The sequence below is a fragment of the Montipora foliosa genome, chromosome 1 (genome assembly GCF_036669935.1).
Source record: "Montipora foliosa isolate CH-2021 chromosome 1, ASM3666993v2, whole genome shotgun sequence".
Lineage (NCBI taxonomy): Eukaryota > Metazoa > Cnidaria > Anthozoa > Scleractinia > Acroporidae > Montipora > Montipora foliosa.
Genome location: NC_090869.1, coordinates 23,034,804 through 23,060,646, shown reverse-complemented (window position 1 = coordinate 23,060,646; position 25,843 = coordinate 23,034,804). Strand labels below are relative to the sequence as shown.

Below are 25,843 nucleotides of genomic sequence, written 5' to 3'. Positions count from 1 at the left end.
GGGGGGGGGGCTTATTTGACAGGGGTACTTGTCTGATATTATGGCCTTGGGGAGGTGGTCGCTTATTAAGGGGAGGGGGTGGCAGGTACAAAATGCAGGGCACAGGTCACAGGTCACAGGTCACAGGTCATTGTTTCACCTATAAAGAAAGTATCCTAAACATTCATAAAAGCTAACCTTAGGCCTAAAAAGTTTTCTTTAGGCCTAATTAGGCCTAAAATTAGCTTTTATGAATGTTTAGGGTACTTTTCTTTAGGCCTAATTAGGCCTAAAAAGACCTAATTAGGCCTAATTAGGCCTAAGGTTAGCTTTTATGAATGTTTAGGATACTTTTTGTATAGGTTAAATAATGACCTGTGACCTGTGACCTGTGCCCTGTGACCTGTGTTTTGCACCTGCCGGGGGAGGGGGCTAATTAGAGCATGGGCGCTTATTAGAGGAAATACGGTTATACAAGTTTAACACCAATTCTAGGAATCAAACCAGGGCCACATCGATGAGAGGCCTGTGCTCTCACCCTTGTGCCAATCCTGTTTGTTCAAATTAAGGGTGAAAATCTTTCTTTTACCTCAAGGAAGTAAAAGTATGGGCAGGACTGGAGCTGAAGGAGAAGAAATTGTATTTTGTTCCCAACCCTTGGTTATGCAGTCCCATCCACATTTAATTTTCCGGATGAAGGATACATCCATCATCTTATATAGCGTACGCTATTGCAAAACGAGGCCCTGTTGGTATTATAAAAAGGTCGTGATATGAGCTGCAGAACTGTTTGTTTCCGTGGTGTACGACACAGCAAAACTTGCTGGATTTTCGTTAATCCGTTTTCTTTTGCACAACGAACGGTAGGAGCAAGTGATATGTGCTTTTCTTGATACCTTATATAAATGAATGCATTTTAAAAGGTGAATAATTTGGTCGTTTAGGTTCTGCGATCGATGAATCGGTATTCCATCGCGATTTGCGTTATGAAACTTAATGTTCAATCCTCGAGAATTAAGAGTAATTTGATTGAGAAGAGAAGAAGAACACGTGTTTGAGTTTTTGCGTAAAAGCCTGGATCCAAGGAACCGATCTCGGTCAGGTTGTCTTGGAACTTGTAGGCTTACTGGTCAATTGGCCAATTTAAGATGGGCCCGGTTGTTCGAAAGACGATTAATTTAATCCAGGTTTAGGGTATTAAAACAGTTGTCTCATGTTTTCAACTTTTTGGTGAAAGTTTCTTTTGCTTATTTCTGTTTTTCAAGACTTGACTTCTTCTTATGTTAAGTATTGCCAAATATCAGCAATGAACAGCATTTGGGAGTAGAGAAATAAACTCCTTGGTTAATTTTTAATCAGGGATTACTGTTAATTGGCTTTTGAACAACCAGGCCCAGGGCCCAGTTGTAGGCAATGTAGAGCTACATTTTAGACTGAACATTTACCTTTCGTACCAAAAAGCTACATAATTTTGTAGCTCTCAGCAGTAATTGCCTTATAATGTACTAATTTTGAAATGTCACTTGCCCATTTTGACCTTTTTACACTTACCAGTATGTGCGTAGTTGCCCGGCCTTTATTAATTAAAACAAACATGCATCCATGTCCAATACACCCAATCTGAGTCGGATCGTCTAAATCCTAGACAACCTGGGTTGGGTCGACTCGACCCGTCTTGGCTAATACGGGTCATGTCAGGTTGCACGAAAAACAAAGTAATATACCTTCCTTGTTCTTAAAGCAGGCACACCATCCAAGTCGGGTTGACCCATCTTTACAATTTGTCGATCTGTCTTTAACACCAGAAGTCAGGTCGCAAGTGACAAAGATATAACACATGCATAGGGAGAGCAGATAATTGTGATGGATTGACTCGATCCAATCAACTCGAGTCAAGCTGTTGATTCAAGTCGAGTCGACTCGACCCATCACTGGAAGTCAGGTCACACAAAAGAGAAAGTAATGATATACAAACTGTCCTCATCCTTTAAGAAAGCAGGCACATGAACATGACAGTTTCTGTACCATCCGAGTTGGGTCCACTCAACCAGTCTAAGTTATGGTTGTTGATCTGTCTCACCCAAAATCAGGTTGCAAGTCACAAAGATAACGCATGCACACAGAGGGCAGAAAATCTCGAGGAATTGACTAAATCTGCCAATATTTTCCACCCTCCCTCCAAAATCGCTGTTCTTCCTAAATTTAGTTAAGTCTCTCGCAACAGGATTTTTGGAGAGACAGACCGACTTTTGGAGAGACGGGTTGACTCGGTTGAGTCGGATTGACAACCTGTGGAATCAATCAGTTGAGTCAGATTGACAACCTGTCGAATCAATCAGACCAAGTCTATCCGCCGACATTTTCTACCCTCCAGTGACCTCTCTATCAAAGTAAGGTCAACTCTAGTCTCACTTTCATTGATAGACCTGCTAAAAATTATAAGTATAAGCACACAACTGTAAAATGGTCTATTATTCTAGAGACCGAAGCTGTGTCACAGAAAATGATACCTTATCCTAGATTTAACTCTGATTACTTTTCCCCACATGAGGCTAAAATACTTCAGTTTTAAATCATACCCTTCTCAAAGACAAACACCTATATTTTGCTCATTCATGGCTTAACATAAAGTTAAACTTTATTGTAGGTGCTGCATTCAAGGTTTAGCACAATCCATGTTGAATCAACTAAGGATGAGAAGGATTCTACACCAAAAGTCGAAAAATATGCTTATGGGAAAACTGGTTTTGAAAGGCGAAACAAGGAAGCAGAGGGCTTATTTTACCTAAAGACAGTGCATTTACCAGACCAACTGGAGAGGAACCTCAAACAGTATTTTAAAAGTAAGTGATGGAATGGTCTTCCTCATTTTGCATAAAATATCAATAGTTGATCACTAATGTCAGATCTAAGAATGACATCCTTATAGCTGTTGTTATTTGTATTAATTTCACTCCTCAGGGGCTTCATGATGCCCCCAGTTGACAAGTAAAATCGTCTCACTCCCAGGAATCAGTGCGTCAAACAACAGATGTCCATGTAATTAACCCATACATTTTTAGGGCTAGGGTGATTTCTCGAGGCCTTATCTTTTTTTTTTTTTACGTCGACCCGAGATGAGCAATCCCAGTTGATATTAATGTAAAATAATGGTCCAACTTTTGTACCCGCCTGATAACTATTTTAGTTTGAAGACCTGATTTCTTTGCTTGTAGCATCTTGCATGCTGATCAGCATGGAAATTGAAATTTAACTTTTAATAATATCAAACATACTCACTTTCTTAAATTTATGATATGTGACAAATTATGTTTCGTGTTTTTGTAGAGTTCCCAAAGAAGGTGGTTGAAAATGATGGCAGAAAACTTGCCAGGCACCTTAAGAATAGAGGCCGTCCAACAGATCAAACCTGGCAGAAGTACAGGGAGTCTAGAAGACAAAGAAATTTACAAGCTGGTATTAACCAAAAACCAATTATAGGGTGTACATGATATAAAATTACATGTAGTTTACTTTTATTGACTGTAGGAAATTATAGAGCTAGTAAATTGTTGCAAAGATCCATTGGCTGCACAGGCATACAAGAGATCTTTGGAAAACATTTGACTTTTTTATCTCAAAGTCATTTCACACGACTGTGGCCGCTGTAAAAAAGAAACACTTAAGGGAACTTAAAGGCTTAATAGTTGAGAAAACCAATGTGTAAACTAAAAAAGCCAACAAGCTTTGTTAAGATGTTAACTAAGGGACCTGGTGATATTTGAGTTACACAGTCTTACATGTGGTTGAGGACTACTTTGACATTTTCATGGTTGAGTGAATAAGTACCAGTATTTCACCAACTAGGAACTTCATAATTTTTCCATTAGAAACAGAAGTCAATCCAGAAGACATTTTGAAGTTAGAATTGCAAGAGAGGGGATCCATATTTGACAACAAAACTGATGAAGTAAGCGATGGTGAGGAGGATGAATTTGACGATCAAACTGAATCAATGAACCACAGATATCAGCAAGAAATTAAGGGTGACATTGGAGAAACTGATACAACAGAAACCAGTCTGAGAACAGGCATTAATGATGATGAGAATGACCTTGGTGGTGAAGATAACACCAAACAGAATGTAAAGACAATGAAGAAACCGAAACGAGCTGAATATAAAGTCGTAAGGTAAGTTATCAATATTGTCATAACAGGGATCGCATTAACGCAGAAATCGTGCATTTTTACGCAAATAAATTCCAAAAAAATTAAAAATGCATCATCAAAATTTTAATGACAATCACAGGGAAAGCAACCGTATATATAAAGAACACTGTAGCATTAAGGAATGGGAGATTTAAATATTTTATAGAAAATCTGCACCTGTTACTGAGTATCTGTCAACCCAATGATACCCCTAGGCTAGAGCTGGTACATTAAACGTTTTCTACCTTTCATAGGGAATCAATAGGGAATCCATTGGCAGTTTTTATTTCATAATTCCTATCCTTTTTTTTTTTTTTCATTCAATGCCTTTACTTGTCATTTGTGGAAGATGGTAAAAAATGCACTGAAGGGCTATTTACCGGTAAATAATGCTGACAAAACCTATATTCATTTTCTCTCATTTTGTTCTTGTTGACTCTTTCGACAAGAATGACAATACTAACACAACATAACGTTTTTGTTCTTTGTATTGTTTGTTGTTACAGAAATAACAGCACACAACAAGATGAGAAATGTTTTAAGTTGTACGCATTGATAGGTTTTTACTCTCTGCTTTCAGGTACAACAAAAGGGAATCAACAGCGTATGCAGCTAGTAGAATACCTTCCAGTTATGGTGCAACACTCCGGGTATTTCATGAAGTATGTGATTATTGTGTGACCAGAAAAACAGAAAATTTTGGCAAAAGTAATAAACTCCTATACCAGCCTATTCATTTTTGTAGTAGTGCAATGAAAGTGCACTACTCATACAGTGCACTACACTCTATGTCACCGGGTTGTACGAGTGTAAGAGTGTAAGTTCATGGTGACAATAGGCCTGCAGTGCTTGCATAACTCACAAATATAAACAGGTCTCTTGGAAGCGTGCTTGAGTTTCAACAAAATGAGCCCCAAAATCGGCAAGAATTTGTGACGCTGATGAATAATAAAGCAGCTGCTATTTCCAAAACCATGGAATTACCTCGTCCAGGAGAGTAAATTTTTGACTTTGCAGAAACAATGGTCAACCTCAAGAGTTGGATGATTGTGATCTTTGTGTTGAATTCGCACATTTCTTGTCAAACTTTAAAACACTTGAAAGAAAAGAAAACAAACTAACAAAAACAAAAACCCGGTGTCTTGGCATCATTTTTTGACACAGAAGGATCCTTTGTTTCGCGAGTAAACATGCCAGGTAACTTGATCACAGCTCCTGCTGAATTCGATGTCACTTTCAATTTTTTCGCGATTTACTTAAGCAGCCAAAACTACAATAGAAAAATTGAACGTAGCAAAACTCTGCCAAAATATTTTTCGCTGATGGTAACCTTTTATATTTCTCTGTTCAAAATTTAAGTTGTTTTCATGTCATAAATTTTGTTGCTGATGGCAAAATATTTTATTCTTGATCGATATTTCCTGAAAACTTCCTTCTGCTCTTCCTAAAACCTGTGTATCAGTAGTTATATACTTTTGCATCAATATTTGTTTTGCATAAAGCAGGCTAACAAAATCTGTTCCTTGCTTAGTTCGCATTTCTGAGCGTTATTATTGAATAGTCGGTCCTATGTTTCTGACGAGTCGTATATTTTGAGGTCACCCATCCAAATAGTAACCCTGCCCAACAGGGTTTAACTTCAGTGCACTTTTGTCTTTTTAAGTTTAAAGCTTTTAAAGCTGTCAGAAGCTCAGAGTGCACAGTTAACCTTGTGGTGAGAAACAAGTTGTAAGGGAACTTGAAAATGACCAACATATCAGCCTCGAAGCCAATGTTTCTCGATTCCCTTTTATTTTCTTCAATCTTTCTGAGTTTAGTATTTTACTAGTAACCACATGACTTGTCAGGGGGCTATTTACCTAACACATCTACCATGGCACTATAATGATATACGGCACAAAAACAATTTATTGTGAACTATTAGAGCTACATATTATGCAAAGATAACTTTAATCTCCTGGAAGACAAAACGCAGCTCAGTTGACAATAATACAGCGCTGTGTTACTGCCTTTTTTCTGACAGATGACTCGCCGTGAACCAGATTTTAAACCAGAAACTATGCTAGATTTTGGTTCAGGAACTGGAATGGCATTATGGTAATATGACAATTTATAATAATATTCATATGCTCCCATGTATTTCTTACAGCATCTCAAAGCTTGAGCTTCTGGTAGCTTAGGTTGGTTATATGGTGTTCCATCCCCGCCAATCAAGATTGAAGAATAAAAGGGTCGATATATCATTGGGCAAACGCAAACAAAGGGTACAATATAATTCACCGTCATATTGCAAAGAACGACTTTGTTAAAAAAAAATTTCGGATGGTCAACCCGACTGATAAATTGTAATCTCATGATTGATGTCCAGTTATGAACTCAAATGTTCAATGCTGTGCTCATTCCCGAGTAGTCATTCTTACAATTTAAGCTGTGAAGTTCAATGTTGTATGCTCTACAGTCGATTGTTGACATGTAAAATTGAAAGTTTTATGATAAAGTTGAATGTTGAATACATTGAAAATGAAAGTTGTCAACTGAAGTTGAATGTTGTATTTGTTACTAACAGTTGGTTGTCGAAAAGTGAAGTTGAGACTTGTTTGATAAAGTTGAATGTTGCTTTGTAAAGTTTATTTTTGGCGGTGATAGAACACCATAGGTTACAACTGCAATGATTGGCTATTAAAAGGTTAGAGTGCCTTCAAATTATAACGAAACCAAACACTGTGCTGATTGCATCAAAGATAAAATAAAATTAGTGGTCAAAAACCATCATCCCACAAGAAAACTTGGCAGAAAACTTGGCAGAAAACTATGCTTTCTTTATCATGATAGTGATAATGACTAGTGATTTGTCTGAACAAATGAATATTAAATTAATCTGTGAGCTTTCAAGCTTGTTTTTCCCTTAGTTTTTAAGGACGGAAAACTTTGTTATTTAATATTTTGATTAACATAGAAACAGCACAACTTGAAATAGTCAACTGTTTCAAGACAATCAGGGAGAGAACATTTTTGGACCCTTTAGAAAGAATAGATTTCTGGAGAGATTTCTAGGACATTCCAGCAAGAAATCATTAAGGGTCCATCAAGGTTCTAGTCGCAAGTTTCAAAGACTGAGGAAATCTGATGGTCAAGTCATGCAAATCTTTGTGTCATGATGATGGTCTGTTATCGAGATAATAAGAATAATTTTCTTTTCTTAATAAGTATAGTTAAGAAGGCCATGATTAAGGTATTAAAGTCTTGAACTTTGTTTACTTTCAGGGCAGCACATCAGAAATGGGGAGACTCGATCAGAGAATATCAGTGTGTGGATGTATCACAGGATATGATTGATTTGGCTCGGTATCTTCTTAAAGGTTGGGAACAGGGTAGAGCTGAAGAATTACAGAATTGGGCGGCAACTGGGAGATAAAAATACTGTAGAGGTTACATTTTTGTGTTAATTTTCTGAGAAGTTGTGGAGTATATGAGCCCATTTTAAAACTGGAAGCTATATACTGTATTGAATTCTCATTAAAATCCTTACATTGTGTTTAACACTAAGAAGTTTTATAGCAATTATTATGAAAGGACAGAGAAGAATGATAACAGGGACAGAAGGGGATAGGAACTAGGAGAGAAAGAAATATCATGAAGAAGTATATGTCCGTTTTTTGTACAACAAAAAACGGACATGAAAAGATGGGAAAAAGAGATGGAGCATTGAGGAAAATAAATTGAAAATGGGAGAGAACAAAATGGGAACAGGGACAGAAGAGGCTGAGAATTGGGAGACAAGCAGATGGAAATAATTAATATTTCTAGAGAAGGGTAACTATGAAAAATTAGAACAGACATATAGTAGAGGATGGGAACTGGGAAATAAGGAAGACAGTATAAACAGGGACAGAAGGGGACCAGAACTAACTGAAGAGAGAAATATGTCACCACAGGAAAACAAGATAGCTCGAAATTTATTTACCCAAGCAAGTCAAAATAATACTATCTCCTCCACAACAAAAATATGGAGATAAAGTACAGAATATGTGAAAGTCATATTCTTGAACTGCAGAGGGAGTGTTTATAACTAAATTAATCTTAAAAGGATCATTGCAGTCAAAAGCATGCAACTTACCTTTGGGCCTTCATTTTGCTCTTGCTATAAAGTAGTGTGCTCCTCCCCTTTATACGTAACTGCGATGATCATTTAGAAGATTTAAAATGATTGGAAGATTGCACCATTGTGACAATTTCAGTCCTGGTAGCAGAAGGGCAGGACAGGTTTAATGGCCTAGCTACATGATATTGCATCTCCGCAAAATTTCTTTTGATAAGTCCTTTTATATCTATGGACCTTTTAGGACCCGAACAAGAGATGCGAAATGACCCCAGCCGAAGTGGCCAGATTCTCAGACAGTCCAGGTTGCTTGTGTCATGCACAAGCTGGAAGAGAGTGTGTGACGCCATCAATCTGGACTGTCTGATAATCAGGCTAAATCCAAACAGGCAATGAACCAATAATTTGAACCTACATGGTATTTCTTTGCATTTTTTTCTTTACAGGTGAGAAAGGGTCAGAAGATTCCCTTCACATTCCAAGAGTTTATTTTAAAAGATTTTTACCTGTTTCGAATTTGGTACGTCGCAAAAATGTGGTTATTGCCTTGATCATGATCTATCATTAACTCCAAGAATAATATTTAGTATTAGAAACTGGATCATTGGATAATGCAATTCGAGAGTTTTGGTTTTCTAAGCCATCATGGGTTATTTAACAATTATTCCATGAGCACGCGTTGGATATGAGATGGTAAATAGCCAACGAGGCGCGTAGCGCCGAGTTGGCTATAACCAGTCTCATATCCAACAAGCGCGAATGGAATAATTGTTTTATTAAATTCCTTTAAACTCCAAAAGTTTAGAAAGTACGAAATGCGAGCGAAAAAAGCGAGCAAATCCGAGCGAAATCGAAAAAACTTGATGAGAACTGATGCGATGTCGTGTAACACCTTGTGGTCAGACAGACGCAGGCTCGTCACAAAAACATTTCTTACCTTTTCGTGTACTTCTAAACGTCGGAATTTAACCCAGCTGTCCAGAAAAATATTGTTTTTGCTTTCTTCAGAGAGAAATTTCGCTTTCCGGCGAAAAAGCTTTTAGCTTGGCAATACTTAGATCAATCATTTACCATATAAGGTCAAACCAAGGTATATGAGCTGATAACCGAGATTGAGTGAACCAATCAGAGCACGAGAATTGCATTATCCCAGGTTGAGAATTTAATAAGAGCCATTATACCATGATCTGCAAACAAGGCAAGCATATGCGTGATTTTTTGGGCCTTTTTATTTTTATTGTAGTCTAGTTTTCTATATTTTGGGGGCTTTTTAATAAAACAATTATTCCACTCGCGCTTGTTGGATATGAGATGATTATAGCCAACTCGGCGCTACGCGCCTCGTTGACTATCTATCATCTCATATCCAATGGGCACTCATGGAATAATTGTTAATTAGCACAATTCTACTAGTATACTAATGCAAATGCTGTAATCTGATTGGGTGAGCCATTGAAGACTATCAGCCATTAGTGTGCAGTGGCTGGAGGTCGTCTTGGAAATAACGACGTTTTTTTCGTTTTTCCAAAGTTTTGGAGGGGAATTTGGATGCAAATGGGTAATTAAATTTCTGAGAAGTCTAAACGAAGGACATAACGGTTTCTTGACTTTCAAAAAAGTTGAACTTATTGAAAAAGCTGATGCGCTAGCGCGCACAACTTAGATTTTAAATGGCAATTCAATCCTAGCGATCTTTTTCAGGCGCAAAGTTTAATAATACGTCAAGAAATAATTGGAAACCGTTATCTGAAGCAAATTTTTATAGTAAGAATTCCACTAAAACAATTAGATTATTCGTTCTCGATTTCTATAGAAATCTCGAGCTCATAATCTAATTGTTAATTAGTAAAAACTGAACTACAGATACCAGATTCCCTGCATTTTCATTGGCTCGCTAACCCTCATATACCTTTGCTGTACCAAATATGGTCAAATATGCATTCAAGGAACGAGGCTGACAAAATACGTTTTGGAGTGGAATTGACCGAGGCAGAAATCAATGCTTAACCCTTTAAGCCCCGAGGGGTTCCCCATTGACGAGTAAAATCGTCTGGCGTTAGACAGAGTAAAATCTATAAGTGCCATTTGGCACTATCGGGGCTGAAAGGGTTAAACGGGGACATAGTTTTTTGATGCAGTTAGCTTAACCCTTTAAGCCCCGAGGGGTTCCCCATTGACGAGTAAAATCGTCTGGCGTTAGACAGAGTAAAATCTATAAGTGCCATTTGGCACTATCGGGGCTGAAAGGGTTAAGTGGAAGAGTTGTTGATGGAGTTTTTAACAAAACAATTATTCTACTTGGGCTTGCTGGATAAAATGATTATAACCAACTTGGCGCTAGGCGCCTCTTTGGTTATCTATCAGTTCATATCCATCGGGCCCTCGTGGAATAATTGTTAATTATAATAAAAATTTAATAATGATAATAATAATAATAATAATAATAATAATAATAATAATAATAATAATAATAATAATAATAATAAATTTATTGATAATGACAGATGCAAAATGAAAAGGCATGCTAAAAAGCGATGTTATGTGAATGGTTTCATCTTGTCTTCTTCTCTTTATTCCTTAGTGTATTTTCAGCCAACCTTTAATACCACATTTAATTCATTTATGTGAAAAATTGTTTCCTCGACAAACAGATTACATATGATGTTGTCGTGGCTTCTTATGCTTTAAGTGAAATACCAAAGACATCCTTAAGACAAATGGCTGTTAGGAGCTTGTGGGGTAAAACAAAAGACTTCTTGGTGAGTAATGATTAGTTGTGAGAAATCTGCATTCATCTGGTAGTGTGGTGTTGGCTAGTCCCTCTGGCAAAGCAGTATGGCTTTGCTTTCAGATTTCTGGGGCCAAAATAGAAAGTCTCTACTTAATTTGCGGCTCCGTAACTTACATAGTCGTGTTTACTTGGCTTGTGTAAAGATAAAACGCAACGGAAACACGTGTCTTTTTGCAGAACAGATTTACAGATAAACTAATTTCTACGGTTGGGAACGAATTTGCTGCAGCGTTTTAAACTTTCGTTTTATCGACTCTTGAAAAATACCAACAATTTTCGCATAGGGATCCTTGGTCCGCGACTTATACTACTTATGACATACCCCAGAGCACTTAAATTCGCAAAGCAGATAAAGAAAACCTTCGATAAATGAAAAAAGTCTTTGCTTTAACAGAGTATTTTCAAGATCCTCTTTATTCATGCTTACGAACGGGTTACCTAGAATGCCTATACGGTCTTATAATGAAATGGAGCTTGTGTGGGGAGACCGTCAACTGAAAATAAAAGAAGATTCTATACTCGCAACGACATTCAATACGACTGTAGCCGAGATATATCAAGGATAATAAAGAATAAATAATACAGAAATTATCGGGATTCACAGGTATTTTGGGGGGGCTGCTTACATGATTCGCGAACTAAGGATTAAATTCGCGGACGATGGGCTCGCGGTTACGTTCACCTTTCTTCGAATTACAAGAGATATATTTCAGTTTGGAACTTGCCAATTTAATATTACCGCAAGAAACCAAAAAAGCTATCTTCAGGGAAAAGTTCAGTTCGTGGCGTTTTTATTCAGGTAAGATGTTAATCCTTTTTTTCTCGCGGACCACGGACACCATTATAACTGTAGGGAACCACAAATCAGCAAAGAAGATATATATTCTGCAATTCAGATTTCAAGTTTGCGGTAGATTCCAAAAGAATACCAAAATTGAAAACTCCTTTGTATGTTGCCTAAAAGAGCTTTAAGCCAACAAACGAAAATGATGAAATTGTAGGCGCATAAAAGTAAAAGAAAATACACACTTTTATGCTATAATTTTCCAAAAACAAATTCAAAAGTCACCAAATCGGGATCCACAAAGTTATACAGGGTACTTCTTTCAGTTTACTTGAAACTCTGTTGAATTTCATCCGGAATTTTCTAAATACTGGTAATAATTTATTAACATTGTTTGCTCTGAATCTCTTGATAGGTTATCATCGAGCATGGCAACTCTGAAGGCTTTGAAATAACATCTGATGCTAGAAGCCTTGTGCTGAAGGTACAAATGTAGATACAACTTGATGTACAGCTGTAACTTAAAGAAATGTAGATGCCCGTGTAGAAGTGGATAACTTGGTGAAGTATTAGCTAAAGGACTTTGTCAGCACACGGACTTAACAAGGACTTTGTTGACACTAAAAACATAAATGAAATGGAGAGGCTGTTATGAAACATGTGCAGAGTCAATCTGAAGTTTCGTGAACAGCAATCTCTTCCATGAAGCATGCTATTCAGTGTGTGAGCCCAGGGGCTTGTTTCTCGAAAATCTCGAAACTGTTCAGGCGTTACAATTACCTCTGTATCTCAAGGAGAGAGACCAATTTTTTTCTGAAAACGTACGTGAAGACCAGCGGATGGTAGTTGCGCAAATGGCTTTTTGGACCCGAAACGTTATCGGGACTTTCCAGAAACGGGCCTTTGGCTCAGATCATCCAATAATATTACGGTGTCTAATTTGTCTCTAAAGCCTCTTCCACCACATTTTTGAAATGTCACTTTTTGACTCTGATTGTTCAGTCCATAATGATGGTTCACACGAGCGACACAGAGACAAACGCAAGCAAATACATGCGTGAACTATCAAAGAGGGACTTTCGTATGACCTTGAAAACCAGTGTTTGGCAAGATTAAAACAAAGCTTTTCCTTATTCCCGCCAAGGAAGCTCCTAATATGGGCAGTAAACAGTTCGATTGCCCAATCACATTACTGCGTTTCAAATGAAGTCAAAGCAAAATTCCGATTGCTCTCCAGAAAGTTCTAAGTTGTTTGCATCCGTGTTCGCTAAGCCAATGAAAATTCGCGCTCGTTTGTTTTTGTTCGATAAGCCAATTAAGGTCGTGTTCTATTGGGATCAACCGTTTCAACTGCAACCGGTTTCGGTTGAAGCGGTTGAGGTTTCCCAATAGAACACTTTTCACTTTTCCAACCGTTTTCAGTTGAAACGCGGTAACTCCTGGGAATAGTTATTACCAGACTTCTCAGCGTTGACAAGTTGAGGCCCGAAAGCAACACAGCAGGAGCCCGCGGCCGACTTTAAATAGCCTGCGTGAACGACAGCGGCTGCTGCCAATGCTTTTTCAACCGTTTCAACCTAGTTTGATGCCGGTTGAAAAAGTTGATCAACCAAACCAACCGAAAACGGTTTTTTCCCAATAGAACACGAAAAAACCCAACCAACCCAACCAACTAAAAACGGTTGATCTCAATAGAACACGACCTAAGTGATTTCATTTTTGTTTTCGTTGTGTTTTTACGTTATTTTTCAAGGTAATATGAAAGTCGCTCTAACGCAAACACAAGCAAGTAAACATGTAAACTACCATAACGCAAAAGTAAAGGCAAGCAAAGGCAAGCATTTTCATTGCATTAATGTCACTATTCCATAATTTAAACTAAGAGTAGAGTGTAACGCGACTAGATAGTGTAACGACCACAAATAAGCAAATAACAATATGGCGTAATTGAGGGGGACACAGCCCTGTGGCAGGTTTTTACGCGACTTAATAATAGGTGCAAAAACTAAAAGCCTCACTTATTCCCCACAAACGTGGGAATAGAACAAGAGTATTGGCAGAGCCTTTGTTATCTCCCCAGCACAGCAGAGGCTGGATCGGACAAGATAAAGGCAAGGATATAAGATGGCAAGACACAAGCAATGCCAAAGCTTGGGGGAAGTCGCTACGCAGACTTAACCGACCACAAGGAGTGACCCCAGTTTATTGGCAAATAACAAACAAAAGCCCGTCCCCCGGGGAGGGAGGGTGGGAAATTTTAAAGCAAAATTGTTACAAACTGTGTACTCTCGTGCAAGCTGCCAGGATTATGCCCTGTTACAGTGTATTGAGATTTATATAGCAAGACAGTGTCTCAAAGTTCGACCAATAGGTACAGCTGTACTACGAGCTAAAGAGACGCCACGTGGCGGGCTTGTCAGCCATGAATGGGGCTAACAAATATAAGGACCAATCTAGGAAAAGCTAAGATATATCACTAGATTACTCAGCAAGATAGAAGCTAAAATACAGACATGAATAGCGTTTGTACTAACTGCTAGAATAAGGGAACATTCATTTATGAATTCAGCATTCAATATTGTTCTATTATTTATCTTACTGGATTGCGTGACGAACGAAAGCAGTCTTGCCCTCTAGGGGTGTCATGTTCCATTAACTGCGTTTTACCAGCCGGTAAAAGCGTTATTAATGTCACTATTCCATAATTTAAACTAAGAGTAGAGTGTAACGCGACTAGATAGTGTAACGACCACAAATAAGCAAATAACAATATGGCGTAATTGAGGGGGACACAGCCCTGTGGCAGGTTTTTACGCGACTTAATAATAGGTGCAAAAACTAAAAGCCTCACTTATTCCCCACAAACGTGGGAATAGAACAAGAGTATTGGCAGAGCCTTTGTTATCTCCCCAGCACAGCAGAGGCTGGATCGGACAAGATAAAGGCAAGGATATAAGATGGCAAGACACAACAAATGCCAAAGCTTGGGGGAAGTCGCTACGCAGACTTAACCGCCACAGATGCATGCAAGGCATGCATCCCCCCAAAGCAAGGCCAAACTAAAGAAAATCGCCCGATACACTGGCCATTTTTGGAGCAGCAGAAAGTAACACCGATTCCGGAGTGCGAATATAAAGCTGGTAACAATCTGACGACCAGCGACCTAACACCTTAATTAACCAGTCTGGTAGGCCCGCAGCGGCGGCGGCAGACGCCGCCCCTATGCGAAAGCTGTGACCCTTAAGGCTCTCATGCGGGAGGCCCGCGCTTCTAGCAGAGTCCCGAAGTAAATGAGTGACGGAGGACCGTGTGAGGTAACGACCCGACTGGAAATAGAACAATGGCCCCGAACGTGGGTTGGCGAGGAGAAAGTATTGCTGCATTGCGGAGACAGGGCACAACAAAGAAGGGCAACGGGCAATGACGAGGGATTGCCCTGCCCTAAAACTATCCGTTTTAGAAGACTTGAGTGTAACAAGCAAGCGCTGTGGGCAGACCAGACTGGGACAAAATGTAACGCAGTCCTTGGTAAGATTAAACTTAGAACTAAAACTGCGCACCCCCGGATAGGTAAACTCGCTACACCTAAGGAAGGCGAAAAAGCCAAGGGTAAAGGCAGCCCATATCATGGAGAAATCCCTTGGTCCTAGCCAACTACGTAAGATGGGGCGAATGGCTAAGAGTACGCCCGGGGTGACGGGTTGTCTGCGGATACGAGGAGACCCTTGATAGCGGAGAATTCCCCTTAATATCTTTTTTAGGAGGAGTCTTCCCCTTAAGGGATCTTTGTAGCCTGACATAATGTGGAGATTGCGAACGGCAGCTAAATAAGTCTTAATCGTGCCATGGCGGACTGTACGGGCCAAAAAGGAAGCAAAATAGATAAGAGTTCCCTCTGATGCTGGGAGGATGTCACCTGTGGGAGTGGCTAGGCGGTTCATGAGACAAAACTGAATAAAACGTTTCTCCCCAGAGGTATACGTGCGGTTGGTGTTCCACGACAAGGCCCAGTTGGCATACTTAAGGACTTCAGCTTTCAGAGGGTCATGAACGAAGGCGGGATGGTGCAGGGGGTCTGGTCGGCACCGGGAGCGAGTTCCCTGAATCGTTGAACCTGAAAACGGGACAGGGCGTCAGCTATTTCGTTATGCGCCCCGGGGACGTGATGAGCCTTAACCAGGAAATTATGCTTCATGGAAATAAGTACCAGGAAACGCACCAAGTCCATGACCCTGGGGGCTTTTGAATGACCCGAGTTAATGATAGCGACAACGCTCTGGTTATCACACCAGAACTGAAGACGTTTGCCGGAAAAGTGCGGGTACCACAGTGCACAGGCGATAACAATAGGGAAGAGTTCTTGCCATTCAATACTTATCCCTTTGGTCTTGTTAATGAGTAAATTAGGGGGCCACCTACCCTGGAACCATTTACCATTGAAAAAACCACCAAACCCAATTGTACTAGCGGCATCAGTATAGAGCTGCAGGTCGGGGGAAGAGGTGACCCGGGAATCAAGGAAGAAGGATCGCCCGTTCCATTGAGCGATGAATACCTTCCACATTTGAATATCCCTGGAAAATTCCTTGTTCAAACGGATATGATGAAAACGATTCTGTACCCCTCGGGTGAGGTTTATAATGCGCTGGAGGAAAGTTCTACCCGGGACTACTACTCTGCAAGCGAATTGCAGAGTACCGATAAGGGATTGGAGATCTAAAAGGCGGGCAGAACGGCGGTCGGTAAAAGAGTCCAATAATTGCTGAATCCTGGCAAGCTTATCTTCAGGCAATCGCGCTTCCATGCGGTTACTGTCCAGTACAACGCCCATAAACTCTAGAACTTGTGAGGGCCCCAGGGTCTTAGAGGCGACGGTGGGAACCCGAAGGGACATGAAAACCTTAAGAAGGGTAGTAAAGCTACCTAGGCAGTCAAATTTAGTTTTCTCTGCTAAAAAGAAATCGTCCAAAATGTGTATAACATGGCGGAGGCCATAGTTGTGTTTAAGAACCCATTCTAAGGCATCAGAAATTTGGTTAAAAAGGAAGGGAGCACTGCGGAGCCCAAATGGAAGGTAAAGGTCTATGTAGTACTGAGATTGCCAGTATATACCCAAAAGGTTCCAGTCTTCGGGATGGATTGGCATCAGACGAAAGGCGGATTTCAAGTCCGTTTTGGCCATAAAACTCCCAGGACCCAGGGACCGCAGAATAGCGATCGCGTCATCGACACGAACGTACTGCAACGAATAAGGATCCTTTGGTATGTGGTCGTTTATACTATCCCCTTCAGGGTAAGAGAGATGATAAATAGTACGCCATTCGACAGAGTGCTTTTTAGGGACCACGCCTATAGGGTGACACTGCAAGTCAGGTAGGGGCGGGGAGGAAAAGGGGCCCGCAATTCTTCCCAACTGCACTTCCTTATGTATGTTCTCAGAAACGACTTCAGGATGTTGAGAGGCGGATATCAAGTTACGCGACACCCGGGGCTGGTGGGGGCCTAGGTAACCAATGCGAGTACCATACCGGAGGGCACTGATTAAATTGTTAACAAAGGAGCTATTAGGGTGATTAACTAATTCAAGCACTAATTTATCAACATCTAACGGGGTGGATACAGTTGGGTTGCAGCCTAGCTGGCGTTGCTCCACCTTATTTCTTGCTGCGATCGCTGGGGTTGGCTGGGCTGTTGCTACTTGCGGACTGTTTGGGACCGGAGCAGTTGAACTGGGCGTGGTTGCTTGAGCCGCAGCGACGGCAGTGGTGCGGGAAATAGCAGGAACGGCGTTGACAACCGGAAGGTTTATTGAAGTCAAAGCAGACAAGGGCTTGACGGCGAGGTTTTCTGCTTGGGTCTTGGTTGGGGCAATCTTCCGCTGGATGGTACGGGCTAGAGCACACAGAACAATGTGGCTTAGCTAGGCCAGAGAAGGTGACTGTCCAAAGTTCAAGATCAATTTTGTCCCAGGGTTTTGAAAGGTCGTAGGCGGCGCGGCGTCTAAACTGTTCGTCGTATGCAAGCCAGGCTAGGCCCTTAAACTTAGTGACTGCTTTGCTGATAGTTTGCTGGTATTTTAGTAACTCTAAGGCACGCGAGGGATGGACAGCGACGATCACCAGCATGTAGGCAGTAAAGGCGTCTAGCCATTTTTGAAAAGTGTCAATCACGGGTTTTTCCTCCTAACCAGAGTTAGCGGGGACCCCTGGGAACCCGGTGACGAGTCCTCGTAGCGTAACTGCAGAGCGGGGGCCTGGGAGCGATACATGAAGTCGGGCAGTAATAAACAAAAGTCGATGTACTCACCGCGGAGTATTTTGTCTTCGAGGCTTTTTTCTAAAGGACGATGCAGGCCCAAAGGAGTCGCTGTGTTCGGCATACGAGGACCAGGAGTGCGAAGGTCGTCCGGGAAACGGGCTTGGGCCTCGTGGTTGTTAAAGACCCGTAAGGCTTCGTTAACAGAGGCCGACACGGTCTCTTGGATGGCCGACATTTGGGCGGGCGAAAACACCGCATCCTTGGGGACTTGTAGCTCGAAGTCCTCGAACAGTTCTTCCACTGCTGAGTCCATATCCGACTGCTCGTCGTCGTCGGAACTGCGAGTCTCTGCGTCGACCTGTTCTGCAGGGACACTGGGCTGCGGACGCGGTCGTACGCGTACGTTTGAAGCCAAAGATTTATCTTTGTGCACCCGTCCATTCTGAGCGCGACTTCTGGAGCGACCAGGGGTGGCTGCCGGCGCTGATTTCGTGGCCAGCCTCAGCCTTTCAACCAGGTGGGCACGGCTTCCAGTGATAGGAAGACTAAGGCTCTGCAGGCGAAGGCGAAGAACTTCGCTGGAGAGGTTCTTGAAGTCGGCTGTTCGCGTGGCCTTCGAAGACTTGGAACGTGGGCGCGCCATGAATTTTAAAGCAAAATTGTTACAAACTGTGTACTCTCGTGCAAGCTGCCAGGATTATGCCCTGTTACAGTGTATTGAGATTTATATAGCAAGACAGTGTCTCAAAGTTCGACCAATAGGTACAGCTGTACTACGAGCTAAAGAGACGCCACGTGGCGGGCTTGTCAGCCATGAATGGGGCTAACAAATATAAGGACCAATCTAGGAAAAGCTAAGATATATCACTAGATTACTCAGCAAGATAGAAGCTAAAATACAGACATGAATAGCGTTTGTACTAACTGCTAGAATAAGGGAACATTCATTTATGAATTCAGCATTCAATATTGTTCTATTATTTATCTTACTGGATTGCGTGACGAACGAAAGCAGTCTTGCCCTCTAGGGGTGTCATGTTCCATTAACTGCGTTTTACCAGCCGGTAAAAGCGTTATTAAATAACAATGACCACAACCAGGTTTTCTGAGCCCGCGAGAGTGAGCAGCCCCGGCAAGCCGTTGTTTTAACGAAAACCGCTGGTCAGCAACCTGGTTCTGGTCATTGCTGTCTAAGGTCTTCTACGCAAACGCGCAAACACTTCGTCCGCCATCTTAAAATACTCAATTGCGCATGCGTATTTCAATGTGCTTTTGTTTGCGTTCGACGTGTGAACTTGCTTGCGCTTGCGTTTGTGTCGCTAGTGTGAACCAGCCTTACACTGCAACGCGCCTTACCGAGGCCACCCAACAAACTAGTGTGAAACAGCCTTAAAACCCCGCATCACTGATGGAATTAAGTGCGCCAGTTGTAAGATCCTTGATGTAAAACATCAAGTGTTTAAAAATTAATATTTGGACACATTTCTCTTGATCTCAAGTACCAAATCATTGTCTTCTCTTTTTAGGAAGGAGGATGTACATCATTAGAAGGTGATACGTCGGGAAGTACGTTTTATTGAGCAATAGTACTTGAATTATTTATTTTGTAAACAATTTATGGATTTCTTCCATCTGTTAGCTCTTTGTAACTTGAAACATTGTTCCTTTGTCGAGACCTTCAAACCATTACTTCCTCCGAGTTTTTGTCAAAGCCAGAATGACATTTTTTTTCACGTGGTTTAGTTGTGCAGTTTAAATTTCTGGGTTCTTTAACCTAAAGTTGAATCGCCAGCAGGGGCGAGTAATTGGCAAAACCACGCAAAATCAACTACAATATACCGCGGCACAGCTCCTGTAAGCTTACCTTATTGCGAAGATCATGCCAACCTTAAAGGTAAATTTTTTGTCAATTTCTTTCTTCCTTTAGACCAGGAACAAGAATTTCTTGATCCCCTCGCCGAAAAAATGGACGAAGGATTTGTGTTTTCTCCGGTGAGTTCATCATTTGACATTACTGAATGACGTACTAGGAAAAAACGTTTTTTCCCAGAAGGAAACATTTTATTTTACTAATTAAAGAAGATAGTTTGGGAGCAGGCATCTTTTTTCATTTGTAGTGTCCACATGATGTCGAATGCGCAAGATCAGATCCTGAGACAAGAGACCACCCTTGCAACTTTGAGCAAAGGGTTCAGTTGGCTTTCTGTCAGGTAATTGTAACCGACTTTTCTGTCATACCTTTCCAGCAATAGGGTTTATTTAATATCTTATCAGGTGCGTATTGTGGCCGCTGACAACAGATTCGCACTCCCAGGATTTGCTTTCCAGACGCGGAAATCAAAAGAAAACGGAAAAGTCTTATTGAGCATGTGCAAGGGACTTTGCAGACAAAAACAATTGCGAGGGCCTCCTTTGGGTTTTTGGTAAAATGGGGGAAGTGGCAGATTTGCCAATGAGGAGATATCGTAGGGAACGATGAACTATAAACAACAGTATCATGAACAAGGGCGTGGGAGGTTTACCTTGTTTTAAAACTTGGTTATGTGCTTGGATAACGTTGTCCTATTTGCAGAGCGTTACACGCAGTTGTTCGATCGTGCTCGCTCCATGGACAAAAGTGTGAGCACATGACAAAACTAATGACTTGAAATTAGTTGGGAAGACCCACAGAGTAGTTGGTTATGGCTTGAGCTGATTTCAGTGGAAAGTCATTAAACCAACACCAATCGCAATTTCAATAAACAGCGTGATGAACTAGCCGAAGTGCGAATCAGGTTAAAGGTACTTAGAGTGTGAGAAAATGCGCGTCGCGTCGAAGATGTGTTTATATTTCTGTCTTTGATTCTAATTGGTGTAAAAATGGTTGCGATAATTTTTAAACCAATCACAAAGTGTAGCAATCGTAGGGTGGATGTGTGGGTGGGTGAGTCGATCGTTGAACCCAGTCTTAACTACTAGACTACACTGCCTTCTCAAACACGGCGAGCTACAGCTCACAGCCTCCCGCACAGGAGACTGGTCGCCGTTTCTGTGCTCAAAATAGAATATTTGTAATATTTCTTCTTCGCTATGGTAACTGATTCATTTACACCTGTCTATTGCTTTCTATTTTTATCTAAAGAAAAACACGCGGTTAAAAAAGTTTGGATTTCACACCGAGAGATTTTCATACATTGTGCTGAGGAAAGGTGAACGGGATGTAACCGGTGAGTAACGTAAAAAAAGGTGCGAGAATTGGACCAAGGAATTTTTGTGGTCGTCTTGTCGACATTCTTCTTGAAGAAAAGAAACTGTTACATGTATAGTTTGTCAACTCGACGAATACTGAATTTGTTTGTGTTGAGCTGAAGGAAAACCATATGCTCTCGTGAAAATGCACTCATTTCTACATCATTTACAGTGCTAAGGTGGGAAATGAACAATCTCCAAGGGCACAAACTTTATAGCCCACTTGACCTTGTAGGAGCATAAACAAGCCACGTCCAAACAGAAGCTAAGAGAAGTCAAGAATCGCCTGCACGATGGTGACTTGCGCGAAATTCGAGCCATGAAACGTGTCTTTTCATCTTATTCCAAGCATTTGTCTGTTTTTACATTCTGTTTTATTATCATCCGATCCCATGGAAGGGCGAAGTTGTGATCTCTGTTGTCCACCACGTTCTTTATTTCGTTGGTGTCAAGTCCAATTTTACCCATGAGCATTGCCTTCAATGCAGTCACCCCGTTATTATATGTTATATCTTTTTCTTGCGTGGATTTTACTTGTTTGTTTTTTAGAGAAACAATGGCCCAGGGTATTACAACCCATTCGGTTGAGAAGTCGCCACGTCATCTGTAAACTTTGTTGTAGCTCAGGTAAGCCACGAGTTAAGTTTTTTTCGAGCGTTTTCAATAGGCCATTTCCGAGTTCAAGTCTGCCTCCTCTTCAAAGCGAGTCTACGTGCGAAGTCTTTGTGATGGTAATTAGTTCTACTTTACATATGAATGAAAACTAATTTTCATAACAAAAACTTTGCACTTGGACTCGCTTTGAAGATGAGGCAGGCAAGAACTCGGAAATCGTCAGTGGTCTTCCTCATTTACGTCCTATCCCCAACCTCTCCTCGTTTTTAAATTGGCGCGACTGTGAACGCCTGGCTTTCACGAATCTAAACTGCACATCAATCACAATTTTACTGTTTATAGCTCTTTGACAAATCTTTGTGAGGGCGTTGGCTGTACAAACTTGGTGTGTTGCCACTATGGTGGCAATCATTGAGTTATAACATTTACGTTATTGTGTTTCTGGTTCTTTTTCTTAGGTGACCTGGAACAGAAGATATTGACCAAAAAGAAAGACGGGTACGTAATGTCTTGCCCATGTAAATCCTTTTGGGACCAGCAATCAAACATTCGTTCTTCTCGCATTAGAAAGCTCAAACTAGAGAGACTTGAGCAGTACGCACTGATCTGTAAATCATTGTCTGGCGAAAAGTTTCAATTTCTTCGAAACTTGACGCTTGGATCGTGTTTATGGAAAAAGTCGAAAGAATTTGATCGAAATTTTATTTTGTTTGGACCTTTTGCTCCGAGAGCAATATTTTCTTATTTCCGTTTGTACGCAGGTTTAAGTTTTTTTACATCTCCCCCACCCCACCTGAGAAAGAGAACTGTGTCCCGTTCCTCCAAGAAAAAATATTGTTTTCAGCTACAAAGTTTTCTTCACGTGGCTCGATTTATGTTAGGAACAGATGATCCGTCCAGATGGTAAATCCGTCGGGGAGAAAGTGTGGGAACGTAATGCGACGACCTTGCGTATAAGTTTGCGAAAATTCGCCTCTTGTATAGAGAATCGGCTAATGAAAGAAGTCCTCAAATTCACATATATCGGTTCTATCTTCAGTCTGTGACAACACCCCTGCCCCTCCCCTGCAGCATTTTCTTTGTTGCTTCCTCTGTTGCAACTGGCGTTTTGTAGAAAGAGTCCTCGTGGAAGCCAGATATGATTTGTCTTTTCTTTTGTTCTTCTAGTGACATCTACAAGTGCGCGCGGCACCTTGCAAAGTGGGGTGATTTGCTTCCGGACCCAGAAGACCGTCAAAGACCAGTAAAAAGCAAGTTAAATCGCGTGAAAGAAGTCAGCAGTTACTAGGTGCGGGCGACGTGGTCCATAACCAAACCGAAATCAGGATTGGTGCATAAAGAATATACTTGGAAATGGAAGAAGAAACTGACTCTAATACCGTAGTGCGCCATTAAAACTAATTAAAACAGTACAATATCAAACGTTTGAACAATTTTTGCGTATAGAGTCGGTTCGCTCATTTAGTGTTGGTGGCGGGGAGCTTGCGAATTTGGAGCGTCTCTGTAATAGTGTTTGTATGGATCGTTTTCACTTATGTCAGCGTGACCGTATTGATTTACTGAAACGAAATGAAATATCCCCAATCTCGACCCCAGAGCTCTTCTCTCGACTGAGGGAGAGAAGAGCTCTGGGGAACTCTGAAATAAAGTGTCTTCTAATTGGTTTTCATGAAGAACAATCAAAAGCGTCCCTGATTGGTGCATTTATGTTAGCACCAGGAGTGAGCATGCGCCGTAAGGTTCAAATAGCCAATTTTCGGCTATGAGAACCCTACGGCACATGTTCTCCTACATTGAGTTTCCCAGAGCCTTGAGTCGATCCAGAGCCCCGAGGCTCTGGTGACGAGAATGGAAATTCTCTAGCAAAAGAAATTCAAATCTCGTTGGATTTAGTTAGACATCGCGTCCGTTCCTTTATGTTAGTACGTCAACGTGCCCTGTAACGTCATGTGAAAACGATCTCTGTGATAACGAAACGGGTTACCTTTTATTCTTTTTTTTTTTTTTTTCTTCCTCACATCGACGTATACAACACCAAACGTAAAATAAGGAAAAAATTATCTGGCGGATATTATACTACAATCCACTGAAGTGATACAAATTTTAGTTCAAATATTCGGCCTTAAAAAGGGAATTTTTTTTGTTTCTGCCTCTCATGTTCTGAAGTGCCACCTTTCTTCGCCTTCTGGCCTCAGCGGCTGCTGCCGCCGCAGTTTCGCCTACTTATCTTTCTAATTGAGCTTGCCTGAGGAGTAATAAAAACATTAATTAAAAAACTCTGACATCCTTACTGAGTAGTGTTTTGGCTAGCTTGTCTTTCAAAATGGCGTTCTCTACTCAGGCAGGGCTGCGCGCATTGTGTACTCACGTCCTGTAAGCCTATGAGCAGCTCAAAGTCGTAATTCCATTGAAAGCGCTAACCAATGTGTTCTATGCCCATGTCGGTCGTCCAGTTACCCAGTTTTTCACAGTCGTTGCACTTGTCTGGCATACGGCATATGCTCTGTACACCATCCCTGGAAGTGGACGTTTGCAAGTTCCGTTTTTCGATGGGCGTGCTTTATTGGTTGCACAGAACGGAAAGTCGTAAACCTGTAATTTGAAAGTCAAAAAATGACAACGATACATGCCCATTAAACTTTGCCTGGAGGATGATTAAGGTCGACAACCCCATTGAAGATGACAGAAGGCTGAAGACTGTTACAGCATATACCGAAGAAACATCGTATTTGGTACACACCCAAGTTAAGATTTTTCAACTAAATCCACTCGATGAAGCTATCAAAATACCAAACTTAATCGTTGTTGTCCTTTTCCACACTGCCTCTTTCACAGCTTTTATCGTCCTCCAAAGTCAGTTTTAAGTCCAGCTTATAATCAACAGAGTTTATCATCTTTGTAATGAAGAAAACATATGATAAAGAAAGGGTATCAAAAGTTTGGTTCTCGATCCAGATTTTGACACTTCTTATCTGAAGCATAAAAATAGATTCAATTGGTGCTCACTTTTCCCTTCCAACCTCCGACAGTGAAGGAGTCGCGTTTCATGTCCCTGAGTACGAAGTCTTTTTTCTCAAACACATAATCAAATCCTGCAAAAGTGATGTTATTTTGTCGTTTAAAAGCTAACAAGATAGTATTTAAACGCGTGTTTCAGTTCTAGAGGTAATTGACCCCCTTTGTCTCACCCCTTTTAAAGGGAAAGGCATTTTGCTTCAACGCTGGTAATGCCGGGGATTTTCTCCTATTCTGCGGAACGAATAAATCAACATCAACGTTTGGCCTCAGTAAAGGTTCGGTAATACGGGCAACATTTTCCTTCAACTTGTCTCGCAACATTGTTGCATTTCAATTTGAAACCCTTTGTTACACGTGACCGTGTGCGTGACCAACTTGTCTCGCATTAAAAAAACTCGACTTCCACTTTCTGCAACAATTTTAGTTTTGTTGCTCGTATTACCACTGAAGCTTCAACTTGCCTGGCAACAAGTTTGAATTCAACGCTTGTAATTGGCTGTTAGCGAAGCGCGGCTGCGAGGCAAATTAAAAAAAAAATGGCGGACGAAGAAGACGAGCTTGAAGTTGTTGAAGTTGACCAGAAACTCTCGAAAAGTCAAAAGTCGTAGTCTTTGGGAAACCTCGAATGACCCTTCAAAAAACAAGCAGCAAAAGAAAAAAAATGGAAAAGGTTTGGAGGAAATGTCCCAAAAAATACAACTTATCGCCGGGCTATCGTAGTCTTTGGGACACCTCGTGTGGAAATCCATTGTCGCATGTAACCTTTGGATTTCGTTTTCGAGGCCTTTCCTCGTCTTCACCAAGCAAAAAGCCCAAACAGAGAGCGGCGAGCGCTCTCTTCCAACAAAGAAAGAGTTTAGCAGTCGGCAGAGGCCATCTTTGT

The 25,843-nt window shown here is 41.0% G+C and overlaps 2 protein-coding genes across 3 annotated transcripts; one reads left to right on the top strand and one right to left on the bottom strand.

The window, feature by feature from the left end:
- Positions 1-692: 692 nt before the first annotated feature.
- Positions 693-23,364, top strand: LOC137993650 (ribosome assembly protein METTL17, mitochondrial-like). 2 transcript variants are annotated; one of them, XM_068839624.1, is made up of 17 exons: positions 693-842; positions 2,627-2,822; positions 3,307-3,435; positions 3,849-4,149; positions 4,748-4,829; positions 6,191-6,264; positions 7,432-7,526; positions 8,713-8,786; positions 10,918-11,025; positions 12,257-12,325; positions 19,626-19,650; positions 20,027-20,091; positions 20,217-20,309; positions 21,221-21,305; positions 21,877-21,954; positions 22,401-22,440; positions 23,110-23,364. In XM_068839624.1, the coding sequence occupies exons 1-17, from the start codon at positions 753-755 to the stop codon at positions 23,228-23,230; spliced, it is 1,725 nt and encodes a 574-aa protein (XP_068695725.1). In that variant the 5' UTR covers positions 693-752; the 3' UTR covers positions 23,231-23,364. The 2 variants fall into 2 exon arrangements, with proteins under 2 accessions (XP_068695725.1, XP_068695718.1); XM_068839617.1 differs by having other exon boundaries at positions 19,626-19,665.
- LOC137993665 (uncharacterized) lies at positions 14,838-17,742 on the bottom strand. The gene is made up of 2 exons (XM_068839635.1): positions 16,093-17,742; positions 14,838-15,955 (listed from the first exon to the last, which is right to left on the bottom strand). Exons 1-2 carry the CDS (start codon positions 17,021-17,023, stop codon positions 14,901-14,903), a joined length of 1,986 nt encoding a protein of 661 aa, XP_068695736.1. The 5' UTR covers positions 17,024-17,742; the 3' UTR covers positions 14,838-14,900.
- Positions 23,365-25,843: the final 2,479 nt, after the last annotated feature.

Coding starts and splice junctions, on each gene's coding strand:
- LOC137993650 (XM_068839617.1), top strand. CDS start 753: ATGAGCTGCAGAACTGTTTGTTTCCGTGGTGTACGACACAGCAAAACT. Junction 12,326..19,625: donor CTAGAAGCCTTGTGCTGAAG/GTACAAATGTAG, acceptor TTCTCTTTTTAG/GAAGGAGGATGTACATCATT. Junction 21,306..21,876: donor AGGTGAACGGGATGTAACCG/GTGAGTAACGTA, acceptor TTTGTTTTTTAG/AGAAACAATGGCCCAGGGTA.
- LOC137993665 (XM_068839635.1), bottom strand. CDS start 17,023: ATGGCCAAAACGGACTTGAAATCCGCCTTTCGTCTGATGCCAATCCAT. Junction 15,956..16,092: donor TGTCGCTATCATTAACTCGG/GTCATTCAAAAG, acceptor TCCCGTTTTCAG/GTTCAACGATTCAGGGAACT.